The 15,640-nt window shown below is 48.7% G+C and overlaps 1 protein-coding gene across 21 annotated transcripts in view; it reads left to right on the forward strand.

The window, feature by feature from the left end:
* LOC122369539 (myosin heavy chain, muscle-like) overlaps positions 1-15,640 on the forward strand; it is a 60,799-nt gene that overhangs the window by 11,165 nt on the left and 33,994 nt on the right. For 11 of the 21 annotated variants that reach the window (XM_043344360.1, XM_043344343.1, XM_043344352.1 and 8 more), the window contains exons 15-17: positions 2,858-3,037; positions 4,499-4,658; positions 15,045-15,097. In XM_043344360.1, coding sequence (XP_043200295.1) covers positions 2,858-3,037; positions 4,499-4,658; positions 15,045-15,097 — 393 coding nt within the window. Of the gene's footprint in view, positions 1-498; positions 670-2,857; positions 3,038-4,498; positions 4,659-15,044; positions 15,098-15,640 lie in introns of all 21 variants that reach the window. The other 10 variants (XM_043344340.1, XM_043344357.1, XM_043344348.1 and 7 more) reach the window with 3 other exon arrangements.

Here is a 15,640-nt window from a genome sequence, read left to right on the forward strand (position 1 = left end):
CGGATAGCCAGCAGATGACCGAGCCTCCGAATGAGGATGCATGCCTGCTGACTGCGTAGACGCAGAAGCTGCACAAACTCTGCATGGGCATCTTGGCAAAAAAATGTCCGTCCTTTTTCAGCAGCATATAAAGTTTTTGCATCGGCTAGAACTAATGACATATCGGTAGTCTGAGTCGTCTACTAAAATAGACGGTAGTTGTTGTGGAGCTGTCGAATATTCGAGCACATTCAACGCCCGAGAAACGGTGTATTACGGCTGTCAGGAAGCCACGCTGAATTCCTGAAGATTAAGATTTCGGCTCTCTACTTTTGTCGTCTCTGCCGCCCACACCCTAACCCTGACCGCTAACACGCAACCCACTAACCGATTGCAGGTATACACTACGCAACCTCTACAGAAGCAGCTCTACTGTAGTCACTGTGCCGTCCTAGTGTAGACTCGTCGACGTGCTGCATGGTGTGCTCGCTAGTGACTGAATGCTCGTCCGTCTTTTAGTTCAACGGATTCGAGCAGCTGTGCATCAACTTTACCAACGAAAAACTGCAGCAGTTCTTTAACCACCATATGTTCGTACTTGAACAAGAAGAGTACAAGAAAGAGGAAATTAATTGGGTCTTTATGGACTTCGGCATGGACTTGCAAGCCTGTATCGAGCTTATGGAAAAGGTAAAATATCCCTCCAAGTCCCAAAATTATAGTTTGAACTTTATGTTGTGTCGCAGGAGCTTTTCTATCCCTCTTCCGCTTTGCTAAGGGTGCAGGGTCACCATTCAGTGTTATTTATATCGACCCCTCGCCGCCATCAGAAAGAAGTAACTTTTTGCTGAATAAATCGTTTCGATCATTCAAATGTAAAAAAAAGAATCCCAACTAGCTTATCACCGAACGACTCAGAATTCGCTGGCAACAATAGGAAATTAAGAAGCGGCATAACGTTTCCCATTGTTCTGTATAATTCAGTCTTCACATTTGATGGCGCTGATTAACTACATACGAGCTGTCATTACCATAATATAAAAAGGTCCCATACAAAAAGCATGCGTATCACCCACTGCCTGAAGTAGGTCGCAACAATGTTCCTCCGACCAATCGACTTTGATTCGATGTTGTCGCCATCCTATGCCTACCAGCATCTCTGAATGTCTCTTTGGGATACACGACGCGAGATTGTGCACCGTTTGAACTGTTCCCGCTATTGTCGCCCGTCGTTATAGAATGGACTCTCCCATTTAGATACAGCATGTGTACTGTGCTCTTTCGAATGTACCCCTCCCCTGAATGTCACCCCACTATTTAGAGACTGCAACTGTACCCTTCTGATGTACCCCCGCCTGGATTGACCCGTACTGTATCGACCCCAAACCTGATATTGATCAAAATAAGCGTCAATATGCCGAGATCGTCGTTTTCAAAGAAGCCTAGCCTGGATTTATGTGCTCAAGGAGCGCAGCTTTTAATTAAATGCAGTCAGCTACAGCGGGCTATCAGCATGTCTTGTCAAAGCCGGCGCTTAAAGCAGGCGGCAAAAGTTTAGTATGAACCTAAACATGGCTCCTTGAGATTTATTCAGACCAGGCGTGGCTTCTAACTGTGACCTTTAGCTCAGATGTCACCCCAGTAAATGTTATCCCCCTGTAGCCCCAAACGTGCCTCCACGCCCCACCCCAATCTGCACCCCTACTCCCACCATCTTCTACGAAGACAGTGACCCAGCACGACTCCAGCCCCGGGACCGGCATGTTTCGTTCTACCTCTCTTAGTTTCAGTGTGACCGAGCGACGCTACCCTCTACCTCTACCCACCCCGTGAACCCTACCCCCTGGCGGCTGCCTGCACTGCCGCTGGCCACCTGGCGGTGACCGGCGAAACTAACAGTGCGAGCCTCTCCCGCCAGTGTGGCCGAGTCGCCAAGAGATGGCTCTGCCTGTCAGGGCAGCCGCTCCGCGCTACCCTTCTACCCGTGACGTCAGCATGCGCGTGAACCCTAGCGGAGTCCCGATTGGTTGAAGAGTGGAGCGAGGTGCTGTCGGGATCGGAAGTGATCCTGCGGCCAGACAGGTATTTTCACTGGTTATACCGCCACAGCTAATATCTACAGGTGTTTACAGCACTAATGCTGCTTCAAACGATCACGCCTAAGCTTGCGAAAGGTTAATTGTGAAAGGTAATCAAGGTCGTGCTTGTTTGGCTAAAAGCTGCCTCTAGCCACCGGCCATCGCAGTAACGCCAAGTAACGGTAATGAACAAAAGTCGAGGCCATGAGTTCTGACGAGAAAAAAGGTGCAAAAGATGTGGCAACGCTTTTGCCCGCTTTGGTGCTAATTTTGGCAAGCTCATTTTAACCACATCACAAGTGTAAGTAAGTACACTTATTTTATACACTTATTGTACAGGGCATTGCCTAACAAATATAAGAAACATGAGCTAAACTCGAGCTCGCCTTGTCCATTGCACGCTGCATTCATTGCATGACTTTCAGGATGAGTGTATGGACGTGGAATGATGAGAGGGGCGGGTAAGGTCTATTCAACAAACATGCAATATTTGTGCGTCACATCTGCAATGTCTTGTCCTTTCTTGTATCATCTAAAATATGTTTGTTCCTAACTAACGATCTTCTATTGGAGTATTTCTGTGACGCGTAAGTTTGATGGACCAGACGCTTAAATATTTGTCGGTGAATGATTGTCCCTCTATATATTGTCCCTTTGAATTCGTAACTTACATGCAGCACTTGCAAGTAACGTAGACAACAACTTGCCACACAACTTGTTTCACACTTTGCATAATTTTTCGTTTTCTCTGAGTCCCTACACTCTCGATCTTCGTCATCTAACTCTCGCGTGTCTCGCAGCCCATGGGTGTGCTCTCCATCCTCGAGGAGGAGAGTATGTTCCCCAAGGCCACTGACAAGACCTTCGAGGACAAGCTGAAGACCAACCACCTGGGCAAGTCGGCGCTCTTCGTGAAGCCGAAGCCGCCCAAGCCCGGCCAGTCCGAGGCTCACTTCGCCATTGTGCACTACGCCGGAACGGTAAGGGATGAAGGGGAGAGGAGAGTGGAGTGGAAGGAATGATAAGAAACAGACGAGGGATGAAGGGTTTGCCTAACTACATTAGTGTCACAAGAAAGGGAGGTTTGTTGAATTTCGTCAACGAAATGAGTGGTGATAAAGCGATGCATCAAAGTAATTGAAAACATTGGATTTGTGGTGAGTATTTATCATTATATGGTGAGCAATGTCAGCTAAGTAAAATAATAAACGAATGAAAATACGATCATCTACAAGCGTTAACCCGCGCCCGGCTGGGGGTCCTGGATTTCCACGCCCTGCTGGGGGGGGGGGGGTGTTTGAACACCCCCCCCCCCTTGTAACTCGGCTCCTGGGCTACGTAGCGATACGCGGAAGGCGGCGTTCGAAAGAGCGTAAAAAATAATGACGAAATCACTTCGGTCAATTTTTTTGGTCAGGTCAAAGGTCAGGTCACCAGAGGTCATTGAAGGCAAAATTTCGCCGATTTCCAGGTCGAATGTCGAAAATTTCCAAGAAGCCAACGCATAACTCGAGAACCAATAGAGCTACAGCGCCGCGGAAAAGCGCATTCGATAGCCCTATTAAAGCCCTTTCTGAGTAATTCTCTCAGATTTGACCTAACGTCAACGGTTTTGCCTGCAGGGGGCAAAAATTGCAAAAATGGCCGTCGGAAACAGTTTTTCTGCAATAACTTTTGACCCAAGCCTTGTACGAGCTTACTTTTACCGGCATTGTGTTCCTCTCGTCAAGACGCATCGAATGAACTATAAGTTGACCTTGAAAGGTCAACTTGAAAATTTGACCTCTGGTCAAGGTCATGACCTGACCGGAAAGGGTCATGTTGCATATCAGTCGATCCGTATCGTCGAGCTGAACACATCTAAGGCGTTTTCATCGCTCTAGCATGCCTCTATCAAAAGTTATTTGCGAAAAACTGTTAGATACCATTCGTGACCTAAGATGACCTCAGGGCATAAACAAGGGTCACGGACACCATTTTCATGTTCAGTGTGTCTAAACCACTTGTAATTCGGTGTTTGGGAGTGTTTATAATGTCTTTTGTCCAAAAGAGGCGCATTTCAATTTTCTCCCATTGACTTATAATGGGGAGGTCGCAAAATTGACCTGACCTTAGGTCATCGATATCAAAATTCTGAGATATACATTTTGTACATGCTATTGCTCTTAGCAATCGCTGAAAGTTTCGAAGCGATCGGTCACTTGGTGTAGCTATGACAGACATTGAAACTTTTTATGAGGTGAGGTCACTTCAAGTGACCTGGTGACCTGACCTTGAATGACCTTGGTCTGAAATTGATGTACGATAAGGTGTACCAAAAACGGCGCGAGATATTCGCGAAAAACCACAAGGGGGGTGTTCAAACACCCCCCCCCCCCAGCTGGGCGCGGGTTAATGACGATGAAACACTGACACTGACGTTTTTTACGTCACCCTTCCAGGTGGCCTACAACCTGACCGGCTGGCTGGAGAAGAACAAGGATCCGCTGAACGACACTGTTGTCGACCAGTTCAAGAAGGGCAAGAACGCCCTGCTGGTGGAGATCTTCGCCGACCACCCGGGCCAGTCGGCTCCCAAGGAAGAGGGCGGCGGCGGCAAGGGTGAGAGGGCGTGGGAGAGAGTGGGAGGGCAGGGGGCAGGGGAGACATTGGGGAGACGAGAGATAGTGGCGGAGGAGGGAGACTATGTTTCCATGGCACAAGTTAAGCCGATTTTGCAAAATATATTTCCTTCATCATAGCACTTGGGCATCATCTAAAAATGTAAATAACTGTATGTAAATTCAGTGTGGACGTGGGGAGAGAGATTTAGAAGACGTGATGGGGAGAGAGGAGAGATGGCATTGGGGCCAGTAGGGAGATGGTGAACGCGGGGGAGAGAGGAGAGATGGCAGAGAGACGGTGGGGACGTGTTCGGAGAGTGAATGACAGCACTGAGACAGCGAAGTTGATGGGAAGACATGCCGACGTGGAGATTGGGAGACTTACGGAGACGGTTGGGCGACAATGGGGGACGGCGAAAGAGGCTGCGGGGACATTAGGAAGACGCTGTGGATAGCTAGGGATCCTTTGCGGGTAGAACATTGGGGCCAGAGTTAAGGCTGAAACATACTTTTTCCGCATTCAGGAAATCGCATGCGAGAGCCTATTCAAATACATTATAATTCTTCCCGCATCAATCGCATCTGGGAGGTGCGTGCGATTGATGCGAGCGTGCTTCCGTGTATGTATTTGAATAGGCTCTCGCATGCGATTTCCTGACTGCGGAAAGAGTCTGTTTCAGCCCTTAGACAGTTGGATTTTTTTTATTCAGGCTTCCCTCCAACGGGCACTTGTGGCCCAATTATAGGAGGGCTCCTCCTCCTCCTGGCCCTTGTTCTCCCACCCCCCAGGCTACGGCTGAAGTGGGAGCCTACCCCACACCTGGTGACACAGCCGGGGACGACGCCCGCGGAACGGGCGGAACCGGGAATCGAACCCGAAACCCGGCACCGCCCGCACCGCGGGTCGACGCCTTAACCGACTGCGCCACCAGGGCCGCAGATGTGAGATAGCGGGAGATGGCAGGGAGACGACAGGGAGACGTTCAGAGGGCCTGGGAACGTAACTGGGAGACGTGAGGACGATGAGGCTTTGATGGACACGTACTAAGTTGGGACTTGGGACAAAGACCGACGTGTGTGGTTGGGGTCATCCCCTGCTTCGTCGGACCGACTGCGCTACAGAGCTACTTTGGCAAGAGCTATTTCTGGTTTGACATGCTGTGATACGAGCGAGTGAGATCAGATAAATCAGCTACATGCAAGCAAGTTTTGAAATCCGGCTATCAGACTATATTTCGATTCAAAATGTCCGTCAAGACAGCCCATAATCAGCCCAGATTCAGCCCGGATTCAGCCCAGATTCGGGACACCTCCGATCAAGCTGAAACTCGCACACAATGTAGGCCATGACATGCCCAATCCACAGTCCAAGTCATTCGGTGGCACTCCCAGCCGTTTGACCTACAGAGGTCAGCAAAGGTCACGTGGCCCAAATTTGCACAGCAGATTGTGGCCCACCCAGTAGAGCTAGAGCGCTAAAAATGGCACCAATCGACGCGCCAGCATCTAATCTTACTTTCCCAACACGCATTTGACCTCTCAAGGTCATGCGATGACCTAAGGTCATTTGTGGGCTATGTCGAAAATACACTTGCACAGCAGTTTTCGAGTAGATGGATTGACCGAATTCCAAAGCAAAGCACATCATCGGGTAGCCCATAGGCCGTAGTAACTTTCCTTAAAAACCGCTTTTCGATATGTGACCCCGTTTGACCTTGGCAGGTCAAAATGTGCAAATAAACGACACTCAATACGTCGCAGACCGGATTCAGCCCAGATTCGGGACACCTCCGATCAAGCTGAAACTCGCACACAATGTAGGCCATGACATGCCCAATTCACAGTCCAAGTCATTCGGTGGCACTCCCAGCCGTTTGACCTACAGAGGTCAGCAAAGGTCACGTGGCCCAAATTTGCACAGCAGATTGTGGCCCACCCAGTAGAGCTAGAGCGCAAAAAATGGCACCAATCGACTCGCCAGCATCTAATCTTACTTTCCCAACACGCATTTGACCTCTCAAGGTCATGCGATGACCTAAGGTCATTTGTGGGCTATGTCGAAAATACACTTGCACAGCAGTTTTCGAGTACATGGATTGACCGAATTCCAAATCAAAGCACATCATCGGGTAGCCCATAGGCCGTAGTAACTTTCCTTAAAAAGCGCTTTTCGATATGTGACCCCGTTTGACCTTGGCAGGTCAAAATGTGCAAATAAACGACACTCAATACGTCGCAGCCCGGATTCAGCCCAGATTCGGGACACCTCCGATCAAGCTGAAACTCGCACACAATGTAGGCCATGACATGCCCAATTCACAGTCCAAGTCATTTGGTGGCACTCCCAGCCGTTTGACCTACAGAGGTCAGCAAAGGTCACGTGGCCACAATTTGCACAGCAGATTGTGGCCCACCCAGTAGAGCTAGAGCGCTAAAAATGGCACCAATCGACTCGCCAGCATCTAATCTTACTTTCCCAACACGCATTCGACCTCTCAAGGTCATGCGATGACCTAAGGTCATTTGTGGGCTATGTCGAAAATACACTTGCACAGCAGTTTTCGAGTAAATGGATTGACCGAATTCCAAATCAAAGCACATCATCGGGTAGCCCATAGGCCGTAGTAACTTTCCTTAAAAACCGCTTTTCGATATGTGACCCCGTTTGACCTTGGCAGGTCAAAATGTGCAAATAAACGACACTCAATACGTCGCAGCCCGGATTCAGCCCAGATTCGGGACACCTCCGATCAAGCTGAAACTCGCACACAATGTAGGCCATGACATGCTTAATTCACAGTCCAAGTCATTCGGTGGCACTCCCAGCCGTTTGACCTACAGAGGTCAGCAAAGGTCACGTGGCCCAAATTTGCACAGCAGATTGTGGCCCACCCAGCAGAGCTAGAGCGCTAAAAATGGCACCAATCGACTCGCCAGCATCTAATCTTACTTTCCCATCACGCATTTGACCTCTCAAGGTCATGCGATGACCTAAGGTCATTTGTGGGCTATGTCGAAAATACACTTGCACAGCAGTTTTCGAGTAGATGGATTGACCGAATTCCAAATCAAAGCACATCATCGGGTAGCCCATAGGCCGTAGTAACTTTCCTTAAAAACCGCTTTTCGATATGTGACCCTGTTTGCCCTTGGCAGATCAAAATGTGCAAATAAACGACACTCAATACGTCGCAGACCGGATTCAGCCCAGATTCGGGACACCTCCGATCAAGCTGAAACTCGCACACAATGTAGGCCATGACATGCCCAATTCACAGTCCAAGTCATTCGGTGGCACTCCCAGCCGTTTGACCTACAGAGGTCAGCAAAGGTCACGTGGCCCAAATTTGCACAGCAGATTGTGGCCCACCCAGTAGAGCTAGAGCGCTAAAAATGGCACCAATCGACTCGCCAGCATCTAATCTTACTTTCCCAACACGCATTTGACCTCTCAAGGTCATGCGATGACCTAAGGTCATTTGTGGGCTATGTCGAAAATACACTTGCACAGCAGTTTTCGAGTAAATGGATTGACCAAATTCCAAATCAAAGCACATCATCGGGTAGCCCATAGGCCGTAGTAACTTTCCTTAAAAACCGCTTTTCGATATGTGACCCCGTTTGACCTTGGCAGGTCAAAATGTGCAAATAAACGACACTCAATACGTCGCAGCCCGGATTCAGCCCAGATTCGGGACACCTCCGATCAAGCTGAAACTCGCACACAATGTAGGCCATGACATGCTTAATTCACAGTCCAAGTCATTCGGTGGCACTCCCAGCCGTTTGACCTACAGAGGTCAGCAAAGGTCACGTGGCCCAAATTTGCACAGCAGATTGTGGCCCACCCAGTAGAGCTAGAGCGCTAAAAATGGCACCAATCGACTCGCCAGCATCTAATCTTACTTTCCCAACACGCATTTGACCTCTCAAGGTCATGCGATGACCTAAGGTCATTTGTGGGCTATGTCGAAAATACACTTGCACAGCAGTTTTCGAGTAGATGGATTGACCGAATTCCAAATCAAAGCACATCATCGGGTAGCCCATAGGCCGTAGTAACTTTCCTTAAAAACCGCTTTTCGATATGTGACCCCGTTTGCCCTTGGCAGATCAAAATGTGCAAATAAACGACACTCAATACGTCGCAGACCGGATTCAGCCCAGATTCGGGACACCTCCGATCAAGCTGAAACTCGCACACAATGTAGGCCATGACATGCCCAATTCACAGTCCAAGTCATTCGGTGGCACTCCCAGCCGTTTGACCTACAGAGGTCAGCAAAGTTCACGTGGCCCAAATAAGCCTTGATTTTTGTTGCCTTTATATCTTATTGGGGTTTCTATTTGGGTTAAATCGTGTTTTTTTTTTAGCATTTTATTTTCCCTGTACTTACTTTTATGAATTCAGTGTTTTTCCACGCTTGGAATTTGTTTGAGTTCGGATCACCCTGTGCTGTAGATCCATTGACGTCATTATCGTGAGGGTCGCTTTGCTTTTCGTAAATTTTTTTTGACAACACTTTATTAATTCAGCCTAGGCATGTAGGCATGTCATGGCCTACATTGTGTGCGAGTTTCAGCTTGATCGGAGGTGTCCCGAATCTGGGCTGAATCCGGGCTGCGACGTATTGAGTGTCGTTTATTTGCACATTTTGACCTGCCAAGGTCAAACGGGGTCACATATCGAAAAGCGGTTTTTAAGGAAAGTTACTACGGCCTATGGGCTACCCGATGATGTGCTTTGATTTGGAATTCGGTCAATCCATCTACTCGAAAACTGCTGTGCAAGTGTATTTTCGACATAGCCCACAAATGACCTTAGGTCATCGCATGACCTTGAGAGGTCAAATGACTGTTGGGAAAGTAAGATTAGATGCTGGCGAGTCGATTGGTGCCATTTTTAGCGCTCTAGCTCTACTGGGTGGGCCACAATCTGCTGTGCAAATTTGGGCCACGTGACCTTTGCTGACCTCTGTAGGTCAAACGGCTGGGAGTGCCACCGAATGACTTAAACTGTGAATTGGGCATGTCATGGCCTACATTGTGTGCGAGTTTCAGCTTGATCGGAGGTGTCCCGAATCTGGGCTGAATCCGGGCTGCGACGTATTGAGTGTCAATTATTTGCACATTTTGACCTGCCAAGGTCAAACGGGATCACATATTGAAAAGCGGTTTTACGAAAAGTTACTACGGCCTATGGGCTACCCGATGATGTGCTTTGATTTGGAATTCGGTCAATCCATCTACTCGAAAACTGCTGTGCAAGTGTATTTTCGACATAGCCCACAAATGACCTTAGGTCATCGCATGACCTTGAGATGTCAAATGAGTGTTGGAAAAGTAAGATTAGATGCTGGCGAGTCGATTGGTGCCATTTTTAGCGCTCTAGCTCTACTGGGTGGGCCACAATCTGCTGTGCAAATTTGGGCCACGTGACCTTTGCTGACCTCTGTAGGTCAAACGGCTGGGAGTGCCACCGAATGACTTGAACTGTGAATTTAGCATGTCATGGCCTACATTGTGTGCGAGTTTCAGCTTGATCGGAGGTGTCCCGAATCTGGGCTGAATCCGGGCTGCGACGTATTGAGTGTCGTTTATTTGCACATTTTGACCTGCCGAGGTCAAACGGGGTCACATATCGAAAAGCGGTTTTTAAGGAAAGTTACTACGGCCTATCTACCCGATGATGTGCTTTGATTTGGAATTCGGTCAATCCATCTACTCGAAAACTGCTGTGCAAGTGTATTTTCGACATAGCCTACAAATGACCTTAGGCCATCGCATGACCTTGAAAGGTCAAATGAGTGTTGGGAAAGTAAGATTAGATGCTGGCGAGTCGATTGGTGCCATTTTTAGCGCTCTAGCTCTACTGGGTGGGCCACAATCTGCTGTGCAAATTTGGGCCACGTGACCTTTGCTGACCTCTGTAGGTCAAACGGCTGGGAGTGCCACCGAATGACTTGGACTGTGAATTGGGCATGTCATGGCCTACATTGTGTGCAAGTTTCAGCTTGATCGGAGGTGTCCCGAATCTGGGCTGAATCCGGGCTGCGACGTATTGAGTGTCGTTTATTTGCACATTTTGACCTGCCAAGGTCAAACGGGGTCACATATCGAAAAGCAGTTTTTAAGGAAAGTTACTAAGGCCTATGGGCTACCCGATGATGTGCTTTGATTTGGAATTCGGTCAATCCATCTACTCGAAAACTGCTGTGCAAGTGTATTTTCGACATAGCCCACAAATGACCTTAGGTCATCGCATGACCTTGAGAGGTCAAATGAGTTTTGGGAAAGTAAGATTAGATGCTGGCGAGTCGATTGGTGCCATTTTTAGCGCTCTAGCTCTACTGGGTGGGCCACAATCTGCTGTGCAAATTTGGGCCACGTGACCTTTGCTGACCTCTGTAGGTCAAACGGCTGGGAGTGCCACCGAATGACTTGGACTGTAAATTGGGCATGTCATGGCCTACATTGTGTGGGAGTTTCAGCTTGATCGGAGGTGTCCCGAATCTGGGCTGAATCCGGGCTGCGACGTATTGAGTGTCGTTTATTTGCACATTTTGACCTGCCAAGGTCAAACGGGGTCACATATCGAAAAGCGGTTTTTAAGGAAAGTTACTACGGCCTATGGGCTACCCGATGATGTGCTTTGATTTGGAATTCGGTCAATCCATCTACTCGAAAACTGCTGTGCAAGTGTATTTTCGACATAGCCCACAAATGACCTTAGGCCATCGCATGACCTTGAGAGGTCAAATGAGTGTTGGGAAAGTAAGATTAGATGCTGGCGAGTCGATTGGTGCCATTTTTAGCGCTCTAGCTCCACTGGGTGGGCCACAATCTGCTGTGCAAATTGTGGCCACGTGACCTTTGCTGACCTCTGTAGGTCAAACGGCTGGGAGTGCCACCGAATGACTTAGACTGTGAATTGGGCATGTCATGGCCTACATTGTGTGCGAGTTTCAGCTTGATCGGAGGTGTCCCGAATCTGGGCTGAATCCGGGCTGCGACGTATTGAGTGTCAATTATTTGCACATTTTGACCTGCCAAGGTCAAACGGGATCACATATTGAAAAGCGGTTTTACGGAAAGTTACTACGGCCTATGGGCTACCCGATGATGTGCTTTGATTTGGAATTCGGTCAATCCATCTACTCGAAAACTGCTGTGCAAGTGTATTTTCGACATAGCCCACAAATGACCTTAGGTCATCGGATGACCTTGAGAGGTCAAATGAGTGTTGGGAAAGTAAGATTAGATGCTGGCGAGTCGATTGGTGCCATTTTTAGCGCTCTAGCTCTACTGGGTGGGCCACAATCTGCTGTGCAAATTTGGGCCACGTGACCTTTGCTGACCTCTGTAGGTCAAACGGCTGGGAGTGCCACCGAATGACTTGGACTGTGAATTGGGCATGTCATGGCCTACATTGTGTGCGAGTTTCAGCTTGATCGGAGGTGTCCCGAATCTGGGCTGAATCCGGGCTGCGACGTATTGAGTGTCGTTTATTTGCACATTTTGACCTGCCAAGGTCAAACGGGGTCACATATCGAAAAGCGGTTTTTAAGGAAAGTTACTACGGCCTATGGGCTACCCGATGATGTGCTTTGATTTGGAATTCGGTCAATCCATCTACTCGAAAACTGCTGTGCAAGTGTATTTTCGACATAGCCCACAAATGACCTTAGGCCATCGCATGACCTTGAGAGGTCAAATGAGTGTTGGGAAAGTAAGATTAGATGCTGGCGAGTCGATTGGTGCCATTTTTAGCGCTCTAGCTCTACTGGGTGGGCCACAATCTGCTGTGCAAATTGTGGCCACGTGACCTTTGCTGACCTCTGTAGGTCAAACGGCTGGGAGTGCCACCGAATGACTTAGACTGTGAATTGGGCATGTCATGGCCTACATTGTGTGCGAGTTTCAGCTTGATCGGAGGTGTCCCGAATCTGGGCTGAATCCGGGCTGCGACGTATTGAGTGTCGTTTATTTGCACATTTTGACCTGCCAAGGTCAAACGGGATCACATATTGAAAAGCGGTTTTACGGAAAGTTACTACGGCCTATGGGCTACCCGATGATGTGCTTTGATTTGGAATTCGGTCAATCCATCTACTCGAAAACTGCTGTGCAAGTGTATTTTCGACATAGCCCACAAATGACCTTAGGTCATCGGATGACCTTGAGAGGTCAAATGAGTGTTGGGAAAGTAAGATTAGATGCTGGCGAGTCGATTGGTGCCATTTTTAGCGCTCTAGCTCTACTGGGTGGGCCACAATCTGCTGTGCAAATTTGGGCCACGTGACCTTTGCTGACCTCTGTAGGTCAAACGGCTGGGAGTGCCACCGAATGACTTGGACTGTGAATTGGGCATGTCATGGCCTACATTGTGTGCGAGTTTCAGCTTGATCGGAGGTGTCCCGAATCTGGGCTGAATCCGGGCTGCGACGTATTGAGTGTCGTTTATTTGCACATTTTGACCTGCCAAGGTCAAACGGGGTCACATATCGAAAAGCGGTTTTTAAGGAAAGTTACTACGGCCTATGGGCTACCCGATGATGTGCTTTGATTTGGAATTCGGTCAATCCATCTACTCGAAAACTGCTGTGCAAGTGTATTTTCGACATAGCCCACAAATGACCTTAGGTCATCGCATGACCTTGAGAGGTCAAATGAGTGTTGGGAAAGTAAGATTAGATGCTGGCGAGTCGATTGGTGCCATTTTTAGCGCTCTAGCTCTACTGGGTGGGCCACAATCTGCTGTGCAAATTTGGGCCACGTGACCTTTGCTGACCTCTGTAGGTCAAACGGCTGGGAGTGCCACCGAATGACTTGGACTGTGAATTGGGCATGTCATGGCCTACATTGTGTGCGAGTTTCAGCTTGATCGGAGGTGTCCCGAATCTGGGCTGAATCCGGGCTGCGACGTATTGAGTGTCGTTTATTTGCACATTTTGACCTGCCAAGGTCAAACGGGGTCACATATCGAAAAGCGGTTTTTAAGGAAAGTTACTACGGCCTATGGGCTACCCGATGATGTGCTTTGATTTGGAATTCGGTCAATCCATCTACTCGAAAACTGCTGTGCAAGTGTATTTTCGACATAGCCCACAAATGACCTTAGGTCATCGGATGACCTTGAGAGGTCAAATGAGTGTTGGGAAAGTAAGATTAGATGCTGGCGAGTCGATTGGTGCCATTTTTAGCGCTCTAGCTCTACTGGGTGGGCCACAATCTGCTGTGCAAATTTGGGCCACGTGACCTTTGCTGACCTCTGTAGGTCAAACGGCTGGGAGTGCCACCGAATGACTTGGACTGTGAATTGGGCATGTCATGGCCTACATTGTGTGCGAGTTTCAGCTTGATCGGAGGTGTCCCGAATCTGGGCTGAATCCGGGCTGCGACGTATTGAGTGTCGTTTATTTGCACATTTTGACCTGCCAAGGTCAAACGGGGTCACATATCGAAAAGCGCTTTTTAAGGAAAGTTACTACGGCCTATGGGCTACCCGATGATGTGCTTTGATTTGGAATTCGGTCAATCCATCTACTCGAAAACTGCTGTGCAAGTGTATTTTCGACATAGCCCACAAATGACCTTAGGTCATCGCATGACCTTGAGAGGTCAAATGAGTGTTGGGAAAGTAAGATTAGATGCTGGCGAGTCGATTGGTGCCATTTTTAGCGCTCTAGCTCTACTGGGTGGGCCACAATCTGCTGTGCAAATTTGGGCCACGTGACATTTGCTGACCTCTGTAGGTCAAACGGCTGGGAGTGCCACCGAATGACTTGGACTGTGAATTGGGCATGTCATGGCCTACTTTGTGTGCGAGTTTCAGCTCGATCGGAGGTGTCCCGAATCTGGGCTGAATCCGGGCTGAATCTGGGCTGAATATGGGCTGTCTTGACGGACATCGATTCAAAGCATCGTATATTGCCCTTAGTTGCATCTCTTGGCATCAAAGGTGCGGGTAAAGGACCGTTTTACAGCTGTATCGCGCTTTTCCCATGACGTTTCCATCCGTGCAACCGTCCGTCTATATCAGAGACACAAATATCATGAACCGACGAGTCATGTTTCTACTTGGACTATGAAATTGGTTTCCATTAATGCCAACGAGTTATGCATAGGCAAAGCCATGACAATGAAAGAACTACCTACCTACCATTTACTGCAACCCTTGCTCAAGAGTTTTTTGGTCCTTTGTTCAAGTAGCATCTAGTGACGGCATTTTCAAGTTTCAAGTTTAAGTGATTTAGAGTAACGATGGAGTATTTCTAGCATCACGGCTGACCAGTTTTTGAAGTGTCGAGTAACGATTTACAAGCATTTAGTTATTAATATTTTTGGCCGGCACCCTCTGACCTCTAAGTGTTCCCGACTGCAGGAGGCAAGCGCGCCAAGGGTTCGGCCTTCCAGACCGTGTCCGGTCTGTACAAGGTAACTTTGTCGCCGGTGCGCCGCCACCGCCGCCGCCGCCGCCGCCGCCACCGTCGTTACCACTGGGTGTTTGGTGTTTATAAGTGACGACGGTGGCGGCGGTGCTACCCTGCTGTGAGACCGTGCAGTCGCCGGCGTCTAACAGCTCGGTGACACTTTTTACGGTTATCAGAAGAACGTCGTATTTATGCAGACTTATGGCTTCTGTCCAGCGTAATGGCATGCACGGTCATCACAGCAGGGTATGATAGGATTGTCGAGCGGTGACCTGATCTGACCTGACCTGACCTGTCGGATGCTGAGCCGAGTCAGCTTTCCCCAGTTTATGCCTCTAACGTTATCAAGCATTCGAACATCTATCAAATCCTGTCCGCATTTTCCACCGGCATCACTCCATCTCATTCAAAACTTTGACCTGCCCCGTCCTATCCTTATCCTGAAGCCTGCATCAGGTCAGCGTTCAGGTCAGGTCATCCCTCGCTGTTGTGTGTTTACCGTCAGCGGTCGGCCCTGAACAGGTGGCCGGTGTCTCCGACCCGGCCG

Source organism: Amphibalanus amphitrite, unplaced genomic scaffold, assembly GCF_019059575.1.
Source record: "Amphibalanus amphitrite isolate SeventyFive unplaced genomic scaffold, NRLGWU_Aamphi_draft 001047F_arrow, whole genome shotgun sequence".
NCBI lineage: Eukaryota > Metazoa > Arthropoda > Thecostraca > Balanomorpha > Balanidae > Amphibalanus > Amphibalanus amphitrite.